Source organism: Spinacia oleracea, chromosome 6 (assembly GCF_020520425.1).
Source record: "Spinacia oleracea cultivar Varoflay chromosome 6, BTI_SOV_V1, whole genome shotgun sequence".
Classification (NCBI taxonomy): domain Eukaryota; kingdom Viridiplantae; phylum Streptophyta; class Magnoliopsida; order Caryophyllales; family Amaranthaceae; genus Spinacia; species Spinacia oleracea.
In genome coordinates, this window is record NC_079492.1 from 135,248,038 (window position 1) to 135,263,758 (window position 15,721).

At 30.6% G+C, this 15,721-nt stretch overlaps 1 protein-coding gene across 5 annotated transcripts; it reads right to left on the reverse strand.

Moving 5' to 3' along the window:
- Window positions 1-7,654: 7,654 nt before the first annotated feature.
- Window positions 7,655-12,034, reverse strand: LOC110798144 (protein WVD2-like 4). Of its 5 annotated transcripts, none has more exons than XM_056831055.1 (9): window positions 11,802-12,034; window positions 11,032-11,311; window positions 10,547-10,915; window positions 10,383-10,441; window positions 10,186-10,266; window positions 9,997-10,093; window positions 9,836-9,907; window positions 9,610-9,717; window positions 7,655-8,396 (listed from the first exon to the last, which is right to left on the reverse strand). In XM_056831055.1, exons 2-9 carry the CDS (start codon window positions 11,281-11,283, stop codon window positions 7,941-7,943), a joined length of 1,494 nt encoding a protein of 497 aa, XP_056687033.1. In that variant the 5' UTR covers window positions 11,284-11,311; window positions 11,802-12,034; the 3' UTR covers window positions 7,655-7,940. The 5 variants fall into 5 exon arrangements, with proteins under 5 accessions (XP_056687033.1, XP_021858992.1, XP_056687036.1 ...); XM_022003300.2 differs by having other exon boundaries at window positions 10,009-10,093; window positions 11,802-12,032; XM_056831058.1 differs by lacking the exon at window positions 11,802-12,034 and adding an exon at window positions 11,632-11,732 and having other exon boundaries at window positions 10,009-10,093.
- Window positions 12,035-15,721: the final 3,687 nt, after the last annotated feature.

Consider the following 15,721-nt stretch of genomic DNA (forward strand, 5'->3'; position numbering starts at 1 on the left):
GTAAATACAAAAGTGGTGTATTTTAAAGGTAGTAAATACCAAAATTTCCTAAAAAAAATGTTGATATATTTATAATCATTATATGAAAGATAAGCAAGGCGGACAGTTGTACGGCGAATACATTTTTAACACTGTCACCCAACAATATAAAATACATCATCGCCTCTTCACCCGCGACGAATACATTTCTTAACCTTATCACCAACAAAACTGTCCTTCATCCTCACCCACTTGAGGCGGATGACTCGGGGATATCCCTAAAACCTGTCCCACTGACAATTTGATATCCCTATATTCAGTAAATAATTAACTTTGTCTTTCAGCTAACTTTGAATTTATTGACATAAGTTTATTATTAAAATTTATTGTATTAGCTATATACTGATAAAATATTTAAAAGTGATATACATAATTAAATTAGGTGAGTATTCTCAATTTCAATAAATTCAAACTCGCCCGATCTCGAAGATGGGTACATGTCATCTTTATACCCGCTCACCGACACCAAATATGTATTTATTTAATCAATATTAGTCAATCATCTTTGTTTATCTTCGTCGTCGATCCAATTTAAAATCCAAAAACTCGCTCCATCATCAAGTGTGATGCACGATTTACACATCAAAATGTTAATTTTGCACAAAATTATATATATATATATACATATACATATACATATATTTAAAAGTGATATTGCTATCCTCTGCATTAACATATACATATATTTTTATAAAATTGCATATATATATATATATACATATACATACTATATACATATATATATATATATATATATATATATATATATATATATATATATATATATATATATATATAAGTGATATTGCTATCCTCTGCATTAACATATACATATATTTTTGTTGTTGTTGCAAACATATTAATAGTAATTTATAATATAAGATACTACTTTGTACAATATAAACCCTTATAAGATATAATCATTATAAAGACTATGGCTTGTGTAGAGGATTAGTTTATAATGGGCACCATAATATTCAAATAATGTTTTTTTAAGTCATTATTCAGTTAATAGGGGGAAAACTTTTAACCACAGAGCTCCATATATATCAGTTTTGGTTCTATGGACCTTAGGTTTAGTACAATATACATAGATATAGATGTCATATCGCAACACTAATTTATGATGTTTCTACATTTAAGTTTTGCATTATACTTGTATGTCAATTATATATATTCTCATTACATTATAGATTGTTATTATTTTAGGTTACTTATGCAATTTTATAATAATCTTAGATTTTTCTTAATCCAAAAACCTGCACTCCAGTCTAAAAGATCTGAATTTTCCTTCGTTAATTAATAATTATTGTTGATTGACTTTTGTGTAATTGATTTTACAAAGACAATTTTGGGTACGATTGATTTTTTGGGATTGTGAATTTATTGACTTCAAATATCAAAACTTTGCACATACTTACATACTACACTATTTTACTTAAATGATTTAGTAATTAGGTTGTTAATTTCATAAGTTCCCTTATCCAAATATATTTTGGTGCATATTGGATGTATTTGATTACGATATATTAGTCAAAATTTCAATCAACATGCCCTTAAGACTGCAATAATAAGAGCGAAAAAATTATTATTCGTGTTCCGTATAAAAATATTACGATAATGAGAATCTAGAAAAATCCTTCTTTTATATTTAAGATTAAAAATACGATAGGGCCCGTTATTAAAAATTACTTATTTATATGGCTAGGGGTCTCATTTTGTTAGTTAACATCGGGCCTATAAAATGTTTGTGACAACACCTATAAAGAGTTAAAGGTTTCTATTCATATCCATATTCATTATATGACACAATTTCTTAAAAATTGATAGCATTACAATAATTTAGGTTTCGTTCTATTCGACTTATTTTCTCTGAACTTATATTATCCGAACTTATTTGAACTTAACTGAACTTATCTAAATTTATTTTATCTGAAATAAACTTATTTGTGTCTGAATATATCTGAAAAAACTTATTTTTTCTAAACTTATTTTATCTGAGTTTAGCTGAACTTAACTGAACTTATCAAACTTATTTTATCTCAAAAAATTGAATTGGTCTGAAATAGACTTATTTGTGTGCAAAAATGTCTGAAAAACAAATTTTTTCTGAACGTATATTATCTGAGCTTAACTGAACTTATCTGTCAGAAATAAGTCAAAATAAGTCGAACAGAATAAAGTCTTAATTCATAGTATAAGTTCAACTATTATAAGATTTTCTATACCGGTCAATTATCAGAAATTGTATGCAAAGATTTGTTATTGGATTAAAATTAACAAACAATCAAAAGTAAAGGTTTTTTTACATATCCACATCCAGTATATGACCAAATTTCTAAACAAAACTTGATAGTACATATGTACATTAGTCATTATTTATTTATGTATAATAGAGGCAAATCAAATAGAGACATTTGTCATCTTGACATCGATTTGTCTCTCTTTAAGTATAGTATGGAGTATATAGATATAGATATGGATTTAAATCAAGAAATTTATTGCATAAGTAAATAATTAATTCATATTTTAATCGGTTATTACCATAATTAGAAAATTTTAGGTAAAATATATATGAACTATATTAATTAATTATTTTTATCATAGGTTAGCTATTTATATTATAAGAGAGAAAAATAAGAGAGAGACATTTGTCAACTCCACATCGATTTTCCTCTCAGTTAATATAGTGCTCGGCACCAAGATATTTGTTAAAAGTTTATTAAACAATTCAATTGTTTAGCTAACAGATTTGGAGGAGCTTAATTTATATAGAAAATGTTATTATACTAGATTTGATGCCCGTGCGATGCACGGATTTTTTTGCACAAAGTTTCATACTTTCTTTGTTCCTATATTATTGCACCATGATGTGATTATATCAAAGAATTTGGCAGTGGTTAAAAAGAAAAGAGAGAAAGATAAAAATACAAACTTGTCATGATGTGATTGCAACATTAAATAAATCAAGAAGGGTTAAGATTTAAAGGTATATTAGATATTTGTAGTGTAAAAACACCTATTTTATTTCCTATAATGGAAATGCTGCAATATTTGTGAAACTTCCTTAAAAAGTAAATGGTAAATACTATTGGAACGGAGTAAGAAATATGATTTTATAAGGTAGTTTTTAACAAATTTATCTTTAAATTATTAAAAGTTTGGATAATGTTTTAATCAACTTTTAACATTAATTGGTTATTTTGATAATCTATTTAACTCTATCATTTAATAAATAAGCGTTTTAGATTTTAATTAATTATATGTGCGTGGTTTTTTTTTTTTTGGATATATACATAGCATATGTACATTTTTTGGGGAGAATGATTTAGACTTTACTTCAAGTAGAGATATAGTGTGACTTCAGAAGTTACATACTCCGTACAAAGTAAAAAATTATCTGTGTTAAAATCTGGTTTCAGGTAGATTCAATATGCATTATTATTTTATCTTGAATAGTAAAAATTGATCTTCATTATAAATTATCATATTGAATCTGATTCGAAGAACTATTTTATCCTCTCTACATCCAAGAATATATTCTCACATAAAATATACGAAGTATATGTTCTTGAGTTCTTCTTCAACATATTGTATATATGATTGCATTACAAAACATGAACATCAAATATAAAAGATAAAAATAAGAATTACAATCAAACAACCACGTATATATTTTAGATGAATAAACAACCACATATATTACATAATCAAGATGTGAAGGAATTTGAGAAAATTTTACGATAGACGTTACAACTAAAAGTACTACAATCATCATCGTATTCGTACAATTCACCAACAAAAAACCAATTGACTGCCGCAAATAAATGAAAAGTTGATATGAAGAGAGGTGTTACAAATTTACGATTAATCCTAAGAAAATCAAGCCTATTTATAATGTTTCAATTACTGAAAGTTTTAGTTAGGTTAATCTCTGGGTTTTTTATTGAACCAAAATTTTATCTATTCTTTTAATCTTTATCTCATTGAATATATCCCAAAATTATTTCATCTATATTTTGTACTTAATAATTAATATTTAATTACAAAAAATTATATCGTACTTCAATAATGTATTAGGTTACGTTTAAAAACAAAACATTAGTTATTTGATACATTACAACCTTATCAATTGGATAAGCGAACCCAATCAATCTTCTCATTTAATTAATTATAAATATAAAATTTTAAAGATAATTACAAGTTTAAAAATTATTATTTATTTTTCTAATCGATTTTATTAGTATAATCTTAAAATTCTATTTAGTGACATGGCTATCCTACGTGGACGCTCTAAATGCTCTTGAAAAAACTCCCCTTTATATATATATATATTAGATTATCGAGCCTAACGACTACGATAGAACCCACATCATATTCTATAAACGGTGTATCGCATGACGTTGTTGTCAATGGAATTATTTTTTTGGTAAATTAATACCAATTTAGTAAAATTTGTTGTAATTTTTAATATAAAAAATACAATTACCAAATTTTCCGTATACATCCTATGCAAATACAGGTATTAATGGGTATGACTTAATGGTTGATTATCATATTTAATTATTAATAGTGCAATTTAGGCAAAAAGTAATGAATTACAATTTATTACGGAGTACAATTGAACTACAAATTCATTTGTCATTTTCTTCCTCTATATTTTATATTATGTTTGTTATAGTTCAATTGTTTTGCCTAAAATATTTGATAGGAAGTTAATGAGTGAAATCAAGTATATATATAGAAAATGCTCCATATAAGTTGGAATAAATATATTATTCTTACTTACCAAAAAAAAGTTGGTAAAAATATTGCTAATAAAATATTAAAGAATCTTTCATTCTTTATGTATTTTTCATATTAGTCAGCTACCATAAATACAGTAAGTTAAATATGACAATAAATTATCTATAAATTAATTAATAATATTAAAAGAGAGGCAAATCACAGAGTGACACTTGTCAGCTCCACATTGATTTCCTCTCTTTTAGTATAATATATAGATAGATGCATCAAAATTGAATCAAATATTACTTCCTTCATTAAAACTACGGTCGTTGAATAGATCTTACACTGTAGAATTGAACGTGCCTTGTATGTTATGCTGGAACATGCAACCTTTTCAGAGAGAGGATCTAACAATTTGTTGTAGCCTCGAGGATGATTTTCACTTGATTTATCTGAATGTACTCGGAAAATTAATGTGTTGCAACCAGTATAACACTTTACCAACGAGTAAATTCTACATAAATCTACTACGAGGGAACGACAAACCAAACGTACTAAAACTAACTCCACCACATGAAGACTAACGAACAAGGACGAACTTCGTCCATATGGTGAAATTTATTAAACTTAAGAGAAAATGGTTGAATTATAAAGAGATAGGTTCGAAAAATAGTCTTATTTTCTTTGAAAGTTAGACTATTTTCGACCTACAATGACCAAGTAAATAAACCCTTAAAAATAAGGGGGGGAGATGAGAGGGAAGAATTATATTGTTAATTATATATGCACAGTAAGACATACTACACGACAATATTATTGTAAATCAGAGCCATGCAAAAGTTTTTGGTGAATCTATATACGGACATACGGAGTAGTGGATTATGAGTGAAATGGATGGGAATCTCTAGTGTTTGCCAAGGGTCTCAAATGCTCAACAATGAAGAAACTTGAAATTCCTCTTTTCCACCTTATCTTTCGTTTAATTTTCTTATTTAATTTCTTTTTATTTTTAAATTTGATATATCTGAATTTTGATTTATATGTGATTGTAGGTGAATATCTCACGTTTTCAAGCAAGTTTTTGAAGTGGGGAGAAGAATTGAAGTTTGTACATATGTCTACCTTTTTTAGGTGAATTAAGGATGTATTTTTATTTTAGGTATTTTTCATATTTTTTTTTAATTAGATCAGGTTTTAGATTTTTAGATCTAAGTTCTTGTTACAAGTGTTGTTTTGGAATTCTGTGAAAATTTGATGATATAAAGTTGTGTTTATTTTATTTTACCAGATTAGTAATATGAAAAATGGTTCAATTTTTGCTTAATTGAAAATTTTATTGTTTTGTATGGTTGCAAATTAAAGTTTGGCTAATGGAATTAGGCGTTGGTAGATTACAGTGGCTGGTTTCACCTTTTTTTTTTTTTTTTTTTTTTTAAAAAAAAAAAATTTGAGACTTTAAATTACCGACTATATATGGCAGTCGGAAAAATAACGACAACCTTATTGGTCGCTAAAATTACGACTACAATTGTAGTTGGAAAATTCCGACTACTTTTGTAGTAGTTAATTTAGCGACTACAAAAGTAGTCGGTATTTTCCGACTACTATTGTAGTTGATAATTTAGCGACCACAATAGTGGTCGAAAATTTAGCAACCTCATTTTAGTCGGTAAAGTAGTCGGTGAATTTTCCCGACTACTTTTCAGTTGAGTTTTCTTATATTCCGACCAGTAATTTTCCGACTACTTAGTACCGACTACTTTCAGTCGGAAAACTTTTTACCGACTATTTTCACCATTTTTCCGACTACTTTTGGCTGTCGGAAAATTGGTGTTTTCTTGTAGTGATTGAAGGTGATAACCTATTAGTCATCAACGCAGTCAAAGGAACTTGGAACATCCTTTGGAAACTCCATTATATTATTCAGGACATTCAGGATATTCTCAACTTATTCGACACTTGGGATATCAAGCACGTCTTCAGAGAAGCAAATCGAGCAGCAGATTGGATAGCAAATATAGGACATCTAGTTAGTAACACTATGGGTATAGAATCTTGTAATAGTCCCTAATTACTGTCCATTTTAGATAGTGATTACTTAGGAGAACTCCTCGTGCGGAGGGGCTCCTAAGGTACTTTTCTCCTTACCTTTCAAAAAAAAATAGAAAAAAACAGAAAAAGTTACATGAGGAAATACATGTAAACGTAACGTAGGAAGAATGGAAGATCAGGACAACGGACGGAGTACATTACTTGATTGTGACTTTGGATTGGACCCAATCAAGTGTTCGCAGTGAGTCCATGTTAGTTGTTATCATGTTTAATTGGATCCATAAGCTTTATTGTCCAGTCAGTCCTTTTTATGGCCCAACAAAACTTGTATCCACTACATCCTGAATTCCTGAAGTAGACTCAATTGACTTCATAATTACTTCAAACTCATTTCAGATTTTCAGGAATGAGGAATTATGGATATAAAAAGACACAAAAGGACTACGTACAAAATATATCGTGTTTTCGGTACAGCTAGAGCTAGGTGTATTTATTGGTGTTTTTTTTTTGCTCATTTTACGAGTTACGCAAAAAAAAAAAAAAACACACACCCCTAAATGGTTGGATGTACTCGAGAACAATATGGAGGTTCAAAAAAAAAGACAAGAACGACAATTAGTTTACCTTATATCATTACAAAAGAAAATATCAATACAAAACAATCTTCTAATATCCGTTTTTCCTAAGGGCATAATGAATACCAATTAACTAAGAGGTAAAAATCCTTCTAAGGGGGTGAAAATCTTTCAAAAAAAAACTAAGGGGTAAAACTCAATATCCATACTAGAATAAAAAGAAAAAAAAAAGAGACAGGTAAATTGGGGAAGGGAGGAAGGGTCTGAATGTATTCTGATAATCATATTTTCTAGTGTTTAAAGGGAAAACCAAACCAAAGGATTAGATAGTTTACCCAAAAACTATGATATAAATGAACAGAAAAAAAAAAAACCAAAGACAAACAATGTATTTGACCTTTTTAGGTGCCAATACATACATTTCTCATCTTCTTCTTCCCCCCTTCAACATATCAAATTAATAAACGATATACAACTCTCCATATACAAAAGCAATTCTTTTTACAACTGCATCAACCTCAGGCAGTTTCCGCGCTAAACTCTTCCTCAACCCCCAACCATGATTTCACTGGATATGGCCTCGCTTCTGTTAGCATTTTCTATTACTCCATTGTCCTTTGAGATTTCCATCGGTGAGACTTGTTTCGCTTCCTCGGCAACCTCGAAAGGAATTTGAGGTGAACTTTGGGTCTCTTCTGTCACCTCACCACTTGCTTTATCATTTTCGGTTATCACTTCCTTTTTCTTTGTTTTAGATTTAACATTCTTCTCTTCGCTTTTAGTAGTACCAGATTCTCGAGGTTGAAGCTTTGATTGGGATTTCTTAGCAGATTTTTGAGTAGAAGAATCAGCATTTCTCTCACCATTTACATGAGCTCTTTTCACCACATTGCTCACACGGGGGCTAACACAAGCTGCACCTCCTTCAGATGCTGCAGTATTTGCTGCAACTGGGCTCTTGTTTCTCCCAAGCTTTGGAGATTTGGCACGTGTTGTTGGTATCTGAAAGAGTATGTTAACACTATCAGAAACAGGAAAAAGTAGAAGCCAAGTGGAAGTTAAAGCCAAAGGGGGCAATCAATTCAATCAAGTAGGTGTATGAGCCAGGGATTGGATGATTAAACAATACTCCAGTTCACTTCTAGCTTGAGCTAATTTTCTCAAACAGAAGCAAGTCACAACCCACAAGTTTTAACTTGTGCATTATTGTTGCCTTCATTTTGTCACTATGCTAAGGATATTGTGAACCTGGAAAGTTTTATAAGATTAAAGTTCAGTGATTGCTTTGTGCCAGCTTTAGTGCTTGACAGAGTTCGGGATTATGATAACAAGAAAGGTTGATTGGTTCTTGTTAGTTACCATCGGGGTTAAGCCGTGAGAACAGTAATTAGCAGTGAAAGATTGATAATTAGGATAATTTATTAAGGAGGTGATGATGGATGACTGCTTTGATACCATGTGAAGTTGTAAGTAATATTTCAATTATCAGTTTGATAAGTACACATATATGTATATAGCTGATGCAAGTAGAACATTATGCAACAAACACACAAACAGCCAAAAGCATAAGATAAATACAAAATGTGTACGTGATAGATACAGAAAGTGAGGGTGATCCTGTAAACAATAGATGAGAATGTGTGGACAAGCCTAAGTTTAGTGCCCATAATAGTCATAGCGAGGACAGTATAACGGACAGCCTGGTACCAGCAAAGAATCTCTTATGAAGCAGAGAATATAACACTTCAATACTCTATATGAGTAAGATGACAACTGCCAATCCACCCAAGAGATGCCTAAAACATCGCCTGGACATCAAATCAATACAAAAAAAGGGGTTTCTCAAGTATTCATACAAGGGGATTTTGTAATCTTCCTAAATTCTCAGAAGAACTACATTTTTGCACAATGTTGTTGAATCACATCAAGGCTAAACTAAATCAGCCCTTATCATTAAAGAGCTTGACTAAAATGGACAGCTCAATGTATTACGCTTCTAAAGCTTTAACCTGATAAACATGTTCCTAATGGGTCAAGCCAACCAATATGAGCTTGCAGAAAAAGGGTGACATTGACGGGAATTTCATTGATGCTAAACAAGAATTTATGCAGAAATTTTGAGGATGTGCTTCGTTAAAATATTCTGATTAGAACATTAGAAATACAGCATTCAAGTACGTAAAACAGAGAAAAATCAATCACATGGCTAAGCTACCTTTTTTATTTCGATTTTTGGCGGAGGTTCTTTATAGAAATTTGGCATTGGCGCAGCTTTGAAATTTAAGCTCTTCCTCAGTCGCTTGATCTCTGCCTCCTGGCTCTCCTGTACACATCAAAGTACATATAATATATATGAAATATGGATCAGATTAATTACAAATATATGAGCAACAAAACTAAGACACCTATAACTGTGTATACAGAAAGCTGAGTATCAATACCTTAGACATGGCCTGCAAGTTGTTTTTTTCTTCCTCTTTGGCATGGATCTTCTCTTCAATTTTCATATTGAACTGAAGAAGTTAAACAATACACCACTTGTAATAACAGTTGATAATAAAAGCTTAAAAAGTTTGCCAGCTAAATTTGAGATAACACACACATTCATGAATACCTCTCTTCGTTTTTCAGCACGTTCATCCAACCTAAAGGCAAATCCAGAGGTACAACTCTTCTTCGATGAAGTATCATCTTGGTTCCTGTTAACATAAGACATCCCATTGAGGAGATCAGATCAATACTGAAAGGATAAACATCATAATAAAAGAAAGTTGCAGGGTAAGAACAATACTGATTTGAATCCTTGGAATCATCGCTATCTTCGACCTCAGGAAACACTTCTTTTTCAGGCTTCGGACATACATCAACAACTCTGAAGTTATTTAGAAGCTAATTAGAATCTAGGTTGTTCAAGTGCAAGAATAGCAGTAAAAGATATTTCAGTTGACATATTTTAACAAGCAAAGTTATAAGGTCGCCAAAACATACATAGAGGATTCGGAGACATGACCATTAGCATTTGCAGTCTTTGAAACAGATTTTGCTGACTGATACACAAACAAAAGACAAAGATGAAGCACTATTATAGGTGGTACTAGTATTAAATACCAAAATATACAATCATAAACTCAACATGAAAGAATGAAGTTTACCACAGAGCGCTTAATGATCGGAGCAGACACAGTTGATGGTTTCTTAGCAGATATCCCACTCTTTTTCGCATTTGTCTCCTTTGAAGTAACTTCATTCGACGTTTGGCCATTTGAAGGATCCATTACAGATTCCGTAATCAGTGATGCTTCAGAAGAAGATGCATTGGACTTTTTCCCATTTACTAGTGATGATTGCTTGGAATTTGATTTCGCAGGGGTAACATCAAGGCTTTTCTTCAGCGGATTGCCATGAGCGACTTTCGATGGGAACGAGAGACTTTGACTTAAGCTCGGCTTCTTCTTCCGAAGAGACGACACTCCACTCTTCACATTAGCTTGCTCAGTCACCTTCTTGATAGCAGCAGATTCCTGCATCAACATCAGCAAACTAAATTCACTCAACCCTCACAATTGAAAATCCTAAAAGCAAGATTTAAACCTCTCTTCCCTCCAAAAATATAAGCAAAAGTGGTATGATGTTATACCTTAGAAACTTTTGAGATCTCAATCCCACCAGTCTTGGATCTCTTTGGACCACCAGATTTGGTCTTAGACCCCTTTAAAGAATCAGACTTTACCACATTCTTCGATTCCAGATTAGATTCAGAAACCTTTCCATCATTTACAACATTCTGATTCAAACTCAATTCTTCCACAATGGGTTTCTCATCAGTTCCATTCTCAGTGACACCATTGTTCTTACATTCCTCAACAGGAACCCCATTTGGAGACTCCATTCACACAACCCCAAAAGTGTACAAAAACCTATAAAATCGAAGCAAAAAGATCAACCCACAAATCACAAAATGGGGTAAAAGCTAATTTCACACCCACAATTCAATCACACAACTTTCCCTTTCTTAATCATGAATGATTACAACAGGACATGAGATAAACAATGTTGTCTATTACTATGTGATATGGTACCACCTTAGCACTACCCATCAAAAAGAAATGCCAGAGAATTGCCAAAAAATTATGTAAAAGAAACAAACAAGCAAGTAGGGACAATTGGACCACAATGAAAAGCAAAGGGGAAATGACCCACATCAGAAGAAAAAAAAAAACTACTCATTCAATCATACATGTTATGAACACCAAGTGCTTGATAAAATGCCTAAGAGAAAATTTTGAAGCAAAATTCTAGAATTTGGTGCAAAATTACATACAGATCTGCCAGAATTATGCTATAAACACAGATCAAAAGCCATGGAAAAATAATAAGTATATATATATATAAAAAAAAAAACTGAACCTTTGAAAACAGGATAATGGTGGTGGAAAACGGTTGAGGGAATTGATGAAGATAATGGGGTTTAGAGAATTCAAAGCTTGAAAGTTGAAAATGAGGTGACCCTTTATGTCTGACTTCTCTCTCTACGAAATTGAAGAGAGAGAAAGAGAGGTAGGACGGGATTTACAAAGGGAACAGTGGTGACAGAGGCAGTAGTAGTCGTAGTAGTAGGAGGACAGAGATAGATTGATCCATTTTTACTAAACTGTTGCTTAGCACGTAAATTACTCCATTAATCATTTTGCTATTGCTACAACTACTCTTATGTGTTATCTATATAATATACTAAAAGAGAGGAAATCAATGTGGTGATGACAAATGTCACTCATTGATTCGCCTCTCTTTTAATATTAATTAATTAATACGAGGTATATAATTGTTTTTGTCATATTTAACTTATTGTATTTTAGGTAACAATAACTAATATGGAAAAATAGATAAATAATTAAAAGATTCATCAATATTTTTACTAACTTATATACAACATTTCCTATGTATGTATACATAATCAAATTCTACACATAATCTAATTCAAACATACATCGCATATGTTAGGTTAAATATTTTAAATTTATACGGTTTATAACAGCCAATATATGACATAGAAATTAGTCACTTATAACAAAAACTATCATATAATCTATTTAGCTTATGTACTAACCCGAAGTTTACCATTTATACGTTTCGCCTAAACAGTTAACTGGTATTTGCCTGTTATTCTAGGTTTCATATGTAGTGTATAAATAAATGGTCAGTTAACCAATACAATTGATTCATCACCAGTTAATAATAGATTTGAGATATTTATACACACCATTTAACATTATGATATATTGTTAAAACCTTATATTTGACACACTTTCCGGAGATATTAAGTTTTAACAAGTATAATATATATATATAGAATCTTAGTGCATACGGACTGTAATTTAAACATCTTACCTATAATAATTACGTTTTGTTTTTAAAAAGTGGTAAAAGTTAAAGATAATATTTTGAACTCTCATATATTATACGTTTGTCAAGACACTAGCTACAAATCTGACAAGCGTTCTACAATAAAATAATTAACATATTTCATTTTTTTTTTGCGTGAAACCTTCTAATTACTTAGGGTAATAATTGATTATAAAATGAAACTATATTATATCTCGTACATGCACAAATATTCTAAAATTATTATTTGATCGGTCTACTTCGTACAAAATATTTCTCCCTCTAAAGCTAATGTATGATTTATAAATCTTGAACGTACATACCAATTCAATCATCTAATATGAAATTTGAGAAACAATTTCAATAATTTTTTCGTTTAATTTTATATAATTTGTTTCTTTTATTTTTGATAATTTGGTGGGTAATATTTTTTAACATTATAATCCACTGAATGCAATTTTTGATAACCAATAATCCGTATAGAAAATATTATAATATTTGAACTTGTACTACCAAATCAATTATTATAATACTATCAACTATTTAAAATTTTGTGTCATATAATAAACCCAGATATGTATAAAAACGTTAACTCTTGATTTAACATATTTAACAAGGTTGTCTAAAATATATTTTAGGCTCCATGTTAAATAACAAAATCAGGCCCTTGGCCCTATACTTTTATCTGACGGGCTAGAGCCTATACTTTTTATTTTAATTCAATTTTTTTTCACGTTCTCATTAATTATCGTAATATTTTTACACGAATCAGAAATAATCATTTATTCTCTCACATACAGTATTATTGAAGTCTTAAGGGTATGTTGATTACTTTTGACTAATATATCGTAATCAACTATTTCTAATATTATAAGTTCAAGATGATTAAGTTTCCTTATTATGTTTGCAACAACAAAAATATGTATGTTAATATAAAAGATTACATTATCATTTACTTTGTAACGTATATATATGAAATTTCGTGCAAAATTAACATTTTGATAGGTAGACTGTGCATCACACTTGATGATGGGCACGTTTGGATTTTAGATAAGGCTGACAACAAAGATAAACGTGAATGATTGACTAATATTGACTAATAAATACTCCCTCCGTTCCATAATGTTCCTCACTTTTCCATTTTGCGCGGTCTCCAATGTACTACTTTGACCGTTAATAATTTTGATTCCGTATTAGTAAAAATTATAAAAAATTGATATTTAGAAAATTGATATTGAAACGGAATCCAATGATCCCCCACAAGTTCACATTTATACTCTTAATCATACTATTAATTACGGTCAAAGTTTTTAAACTTTGACCATATGAATAGTAAACATGAGGAACATTAAGGAACAGAGGGAGTATAGATTTGGTGTTGGTGAACCGGTATAAGGATAACATGTACGCACCTTGGTGATATTTCCTGGATTTAGACCACTCACCCAATCCTAATTATACATGTCACTTTTAAATATTTTATCAATATTATACCTAATACAATTAATTTTACTAATGAAGTTATGTCAATATATTCAAAAGTTAGGTAAAGGCAAAATGGCTGCTTATTTACCAAATATAGGGATGTCACTATGTCAGGTCGTCACTAGAGCTGGATTTTTGGGAGATCCTTCGCGCATCCTCTCAAAGTGGGGGGGGGGGGGGGATGAAGGAAACTTTGGTGGGTGATGGGTTTAAAAATGTATCTGCCACGGGTAACGGGGCGAGAACGGAATTAAAATTATATGTATCAAAAAAAAATTACTACTAACGTACATATTATAATGTTTATTTATTTATTCATTGAATCTAATCAGATAACCAGTTTATCGAAGACGCCAGAACATAGTTTTACAATTTAAAACTCTTTTACGTCTCAAACAAAAAATGTTGACTCTAGGGGTGAGTTTACATAGGTGGGTGATGGAGCGTGCATGAATTTTATTTTGTACCCAACCTCTAGAGACGGAGATTGGGAGAGGTGGGTAGGCGTTGAGTGATCGAATAATGAGATAAATGAGGCAAGTATTAAGTGTGTATGACAACCGAAAGGAAGGCTGGATGAGACAACTTAATGCTTGGCAGAGAATGAAAATAATTTTGTCCATGTACCATTATTTATTTAAATTTTTTTAATAAATAAGACACTGAAAGGGTCAATAACAAATTTATCCCTGAATGTTTTAATTAGGAGATACCTATAAGAAATATTTTAGCGATAATTGTCTACCAGATTTTCATATAAATTTATATTTAGATTATAAATCGTGCATCGCAAGGGTACTAGAATAGTTTCACATAATAAATAAGACATTGAATGAGCAATAGCAAGTTTATCCATAGTTAATTTTAATTAGGAGAGTATTTATAAGCTTTATTTCGATGAAAATTGTCTACCAGATTTCATGTAATTTTATATTTATATTATAAACCGTGCATCGCACGGGTACTATACTAGTTATCACACTAATACCCCGTAATAAGTAATAACATTACATTACTAATTATTCTTTTCGGGGCCTTTCGAGTGTAAAATTGTTAATTGACTACGTAGTACATTACTAAATTAATCTTTTCGAGGCCTTTTGTATACCAGTTAGTCGGTTATGAGGCTAGATGTTATGTTAAATTAAGTGGAGCGCTAAAAGTCGCCCCACATTCCTCAAAACCGCCCCACTATTTTACTTTAATATCCTTATATAATGAAACTTTTCTCCCAAATTAATTACCCATCTATTTTGAAGAGAGAAAGTATCTTCATCCAAACCACCATCATACACCCATAAAAAAAATTATTTAAACCAAGCAATTTTATTTGTCAATAAGTACATTAATCAATAAATTAAAAAAATACTAATTTAATTTTGATTCCACAAACTTATGCATTTTAAGTTTACACCATGGTAGAGACTTATGCATTTTAAGCTCACACCATGGCATAGACT

Bases quoted from the DNA above. Each gene is read 5' to 3' on its own strand.
- LOC110798144 (XM_056831055.1), bottom strand. From the start codon at position 11,283: ATGGAGTCTCCAAATGGGGTTCCTGTTGAGGAATGTAAGAACAATGGT. The intron at 9,908-9,996 runs GTGTGTGTTATC...TAACTTCTTCAG, and splicing joins GAAGAGAGGTATTCATGAAT to TTCAATATGAAAATTGAAGA. The intron at 9,718-9,835 runs GTATTGATACTC...TGATGTGTACAG, and splicing joins ACTTGCAGGCCATGTCTAAG to GAGAGCCAGGAGGCAGAGAT.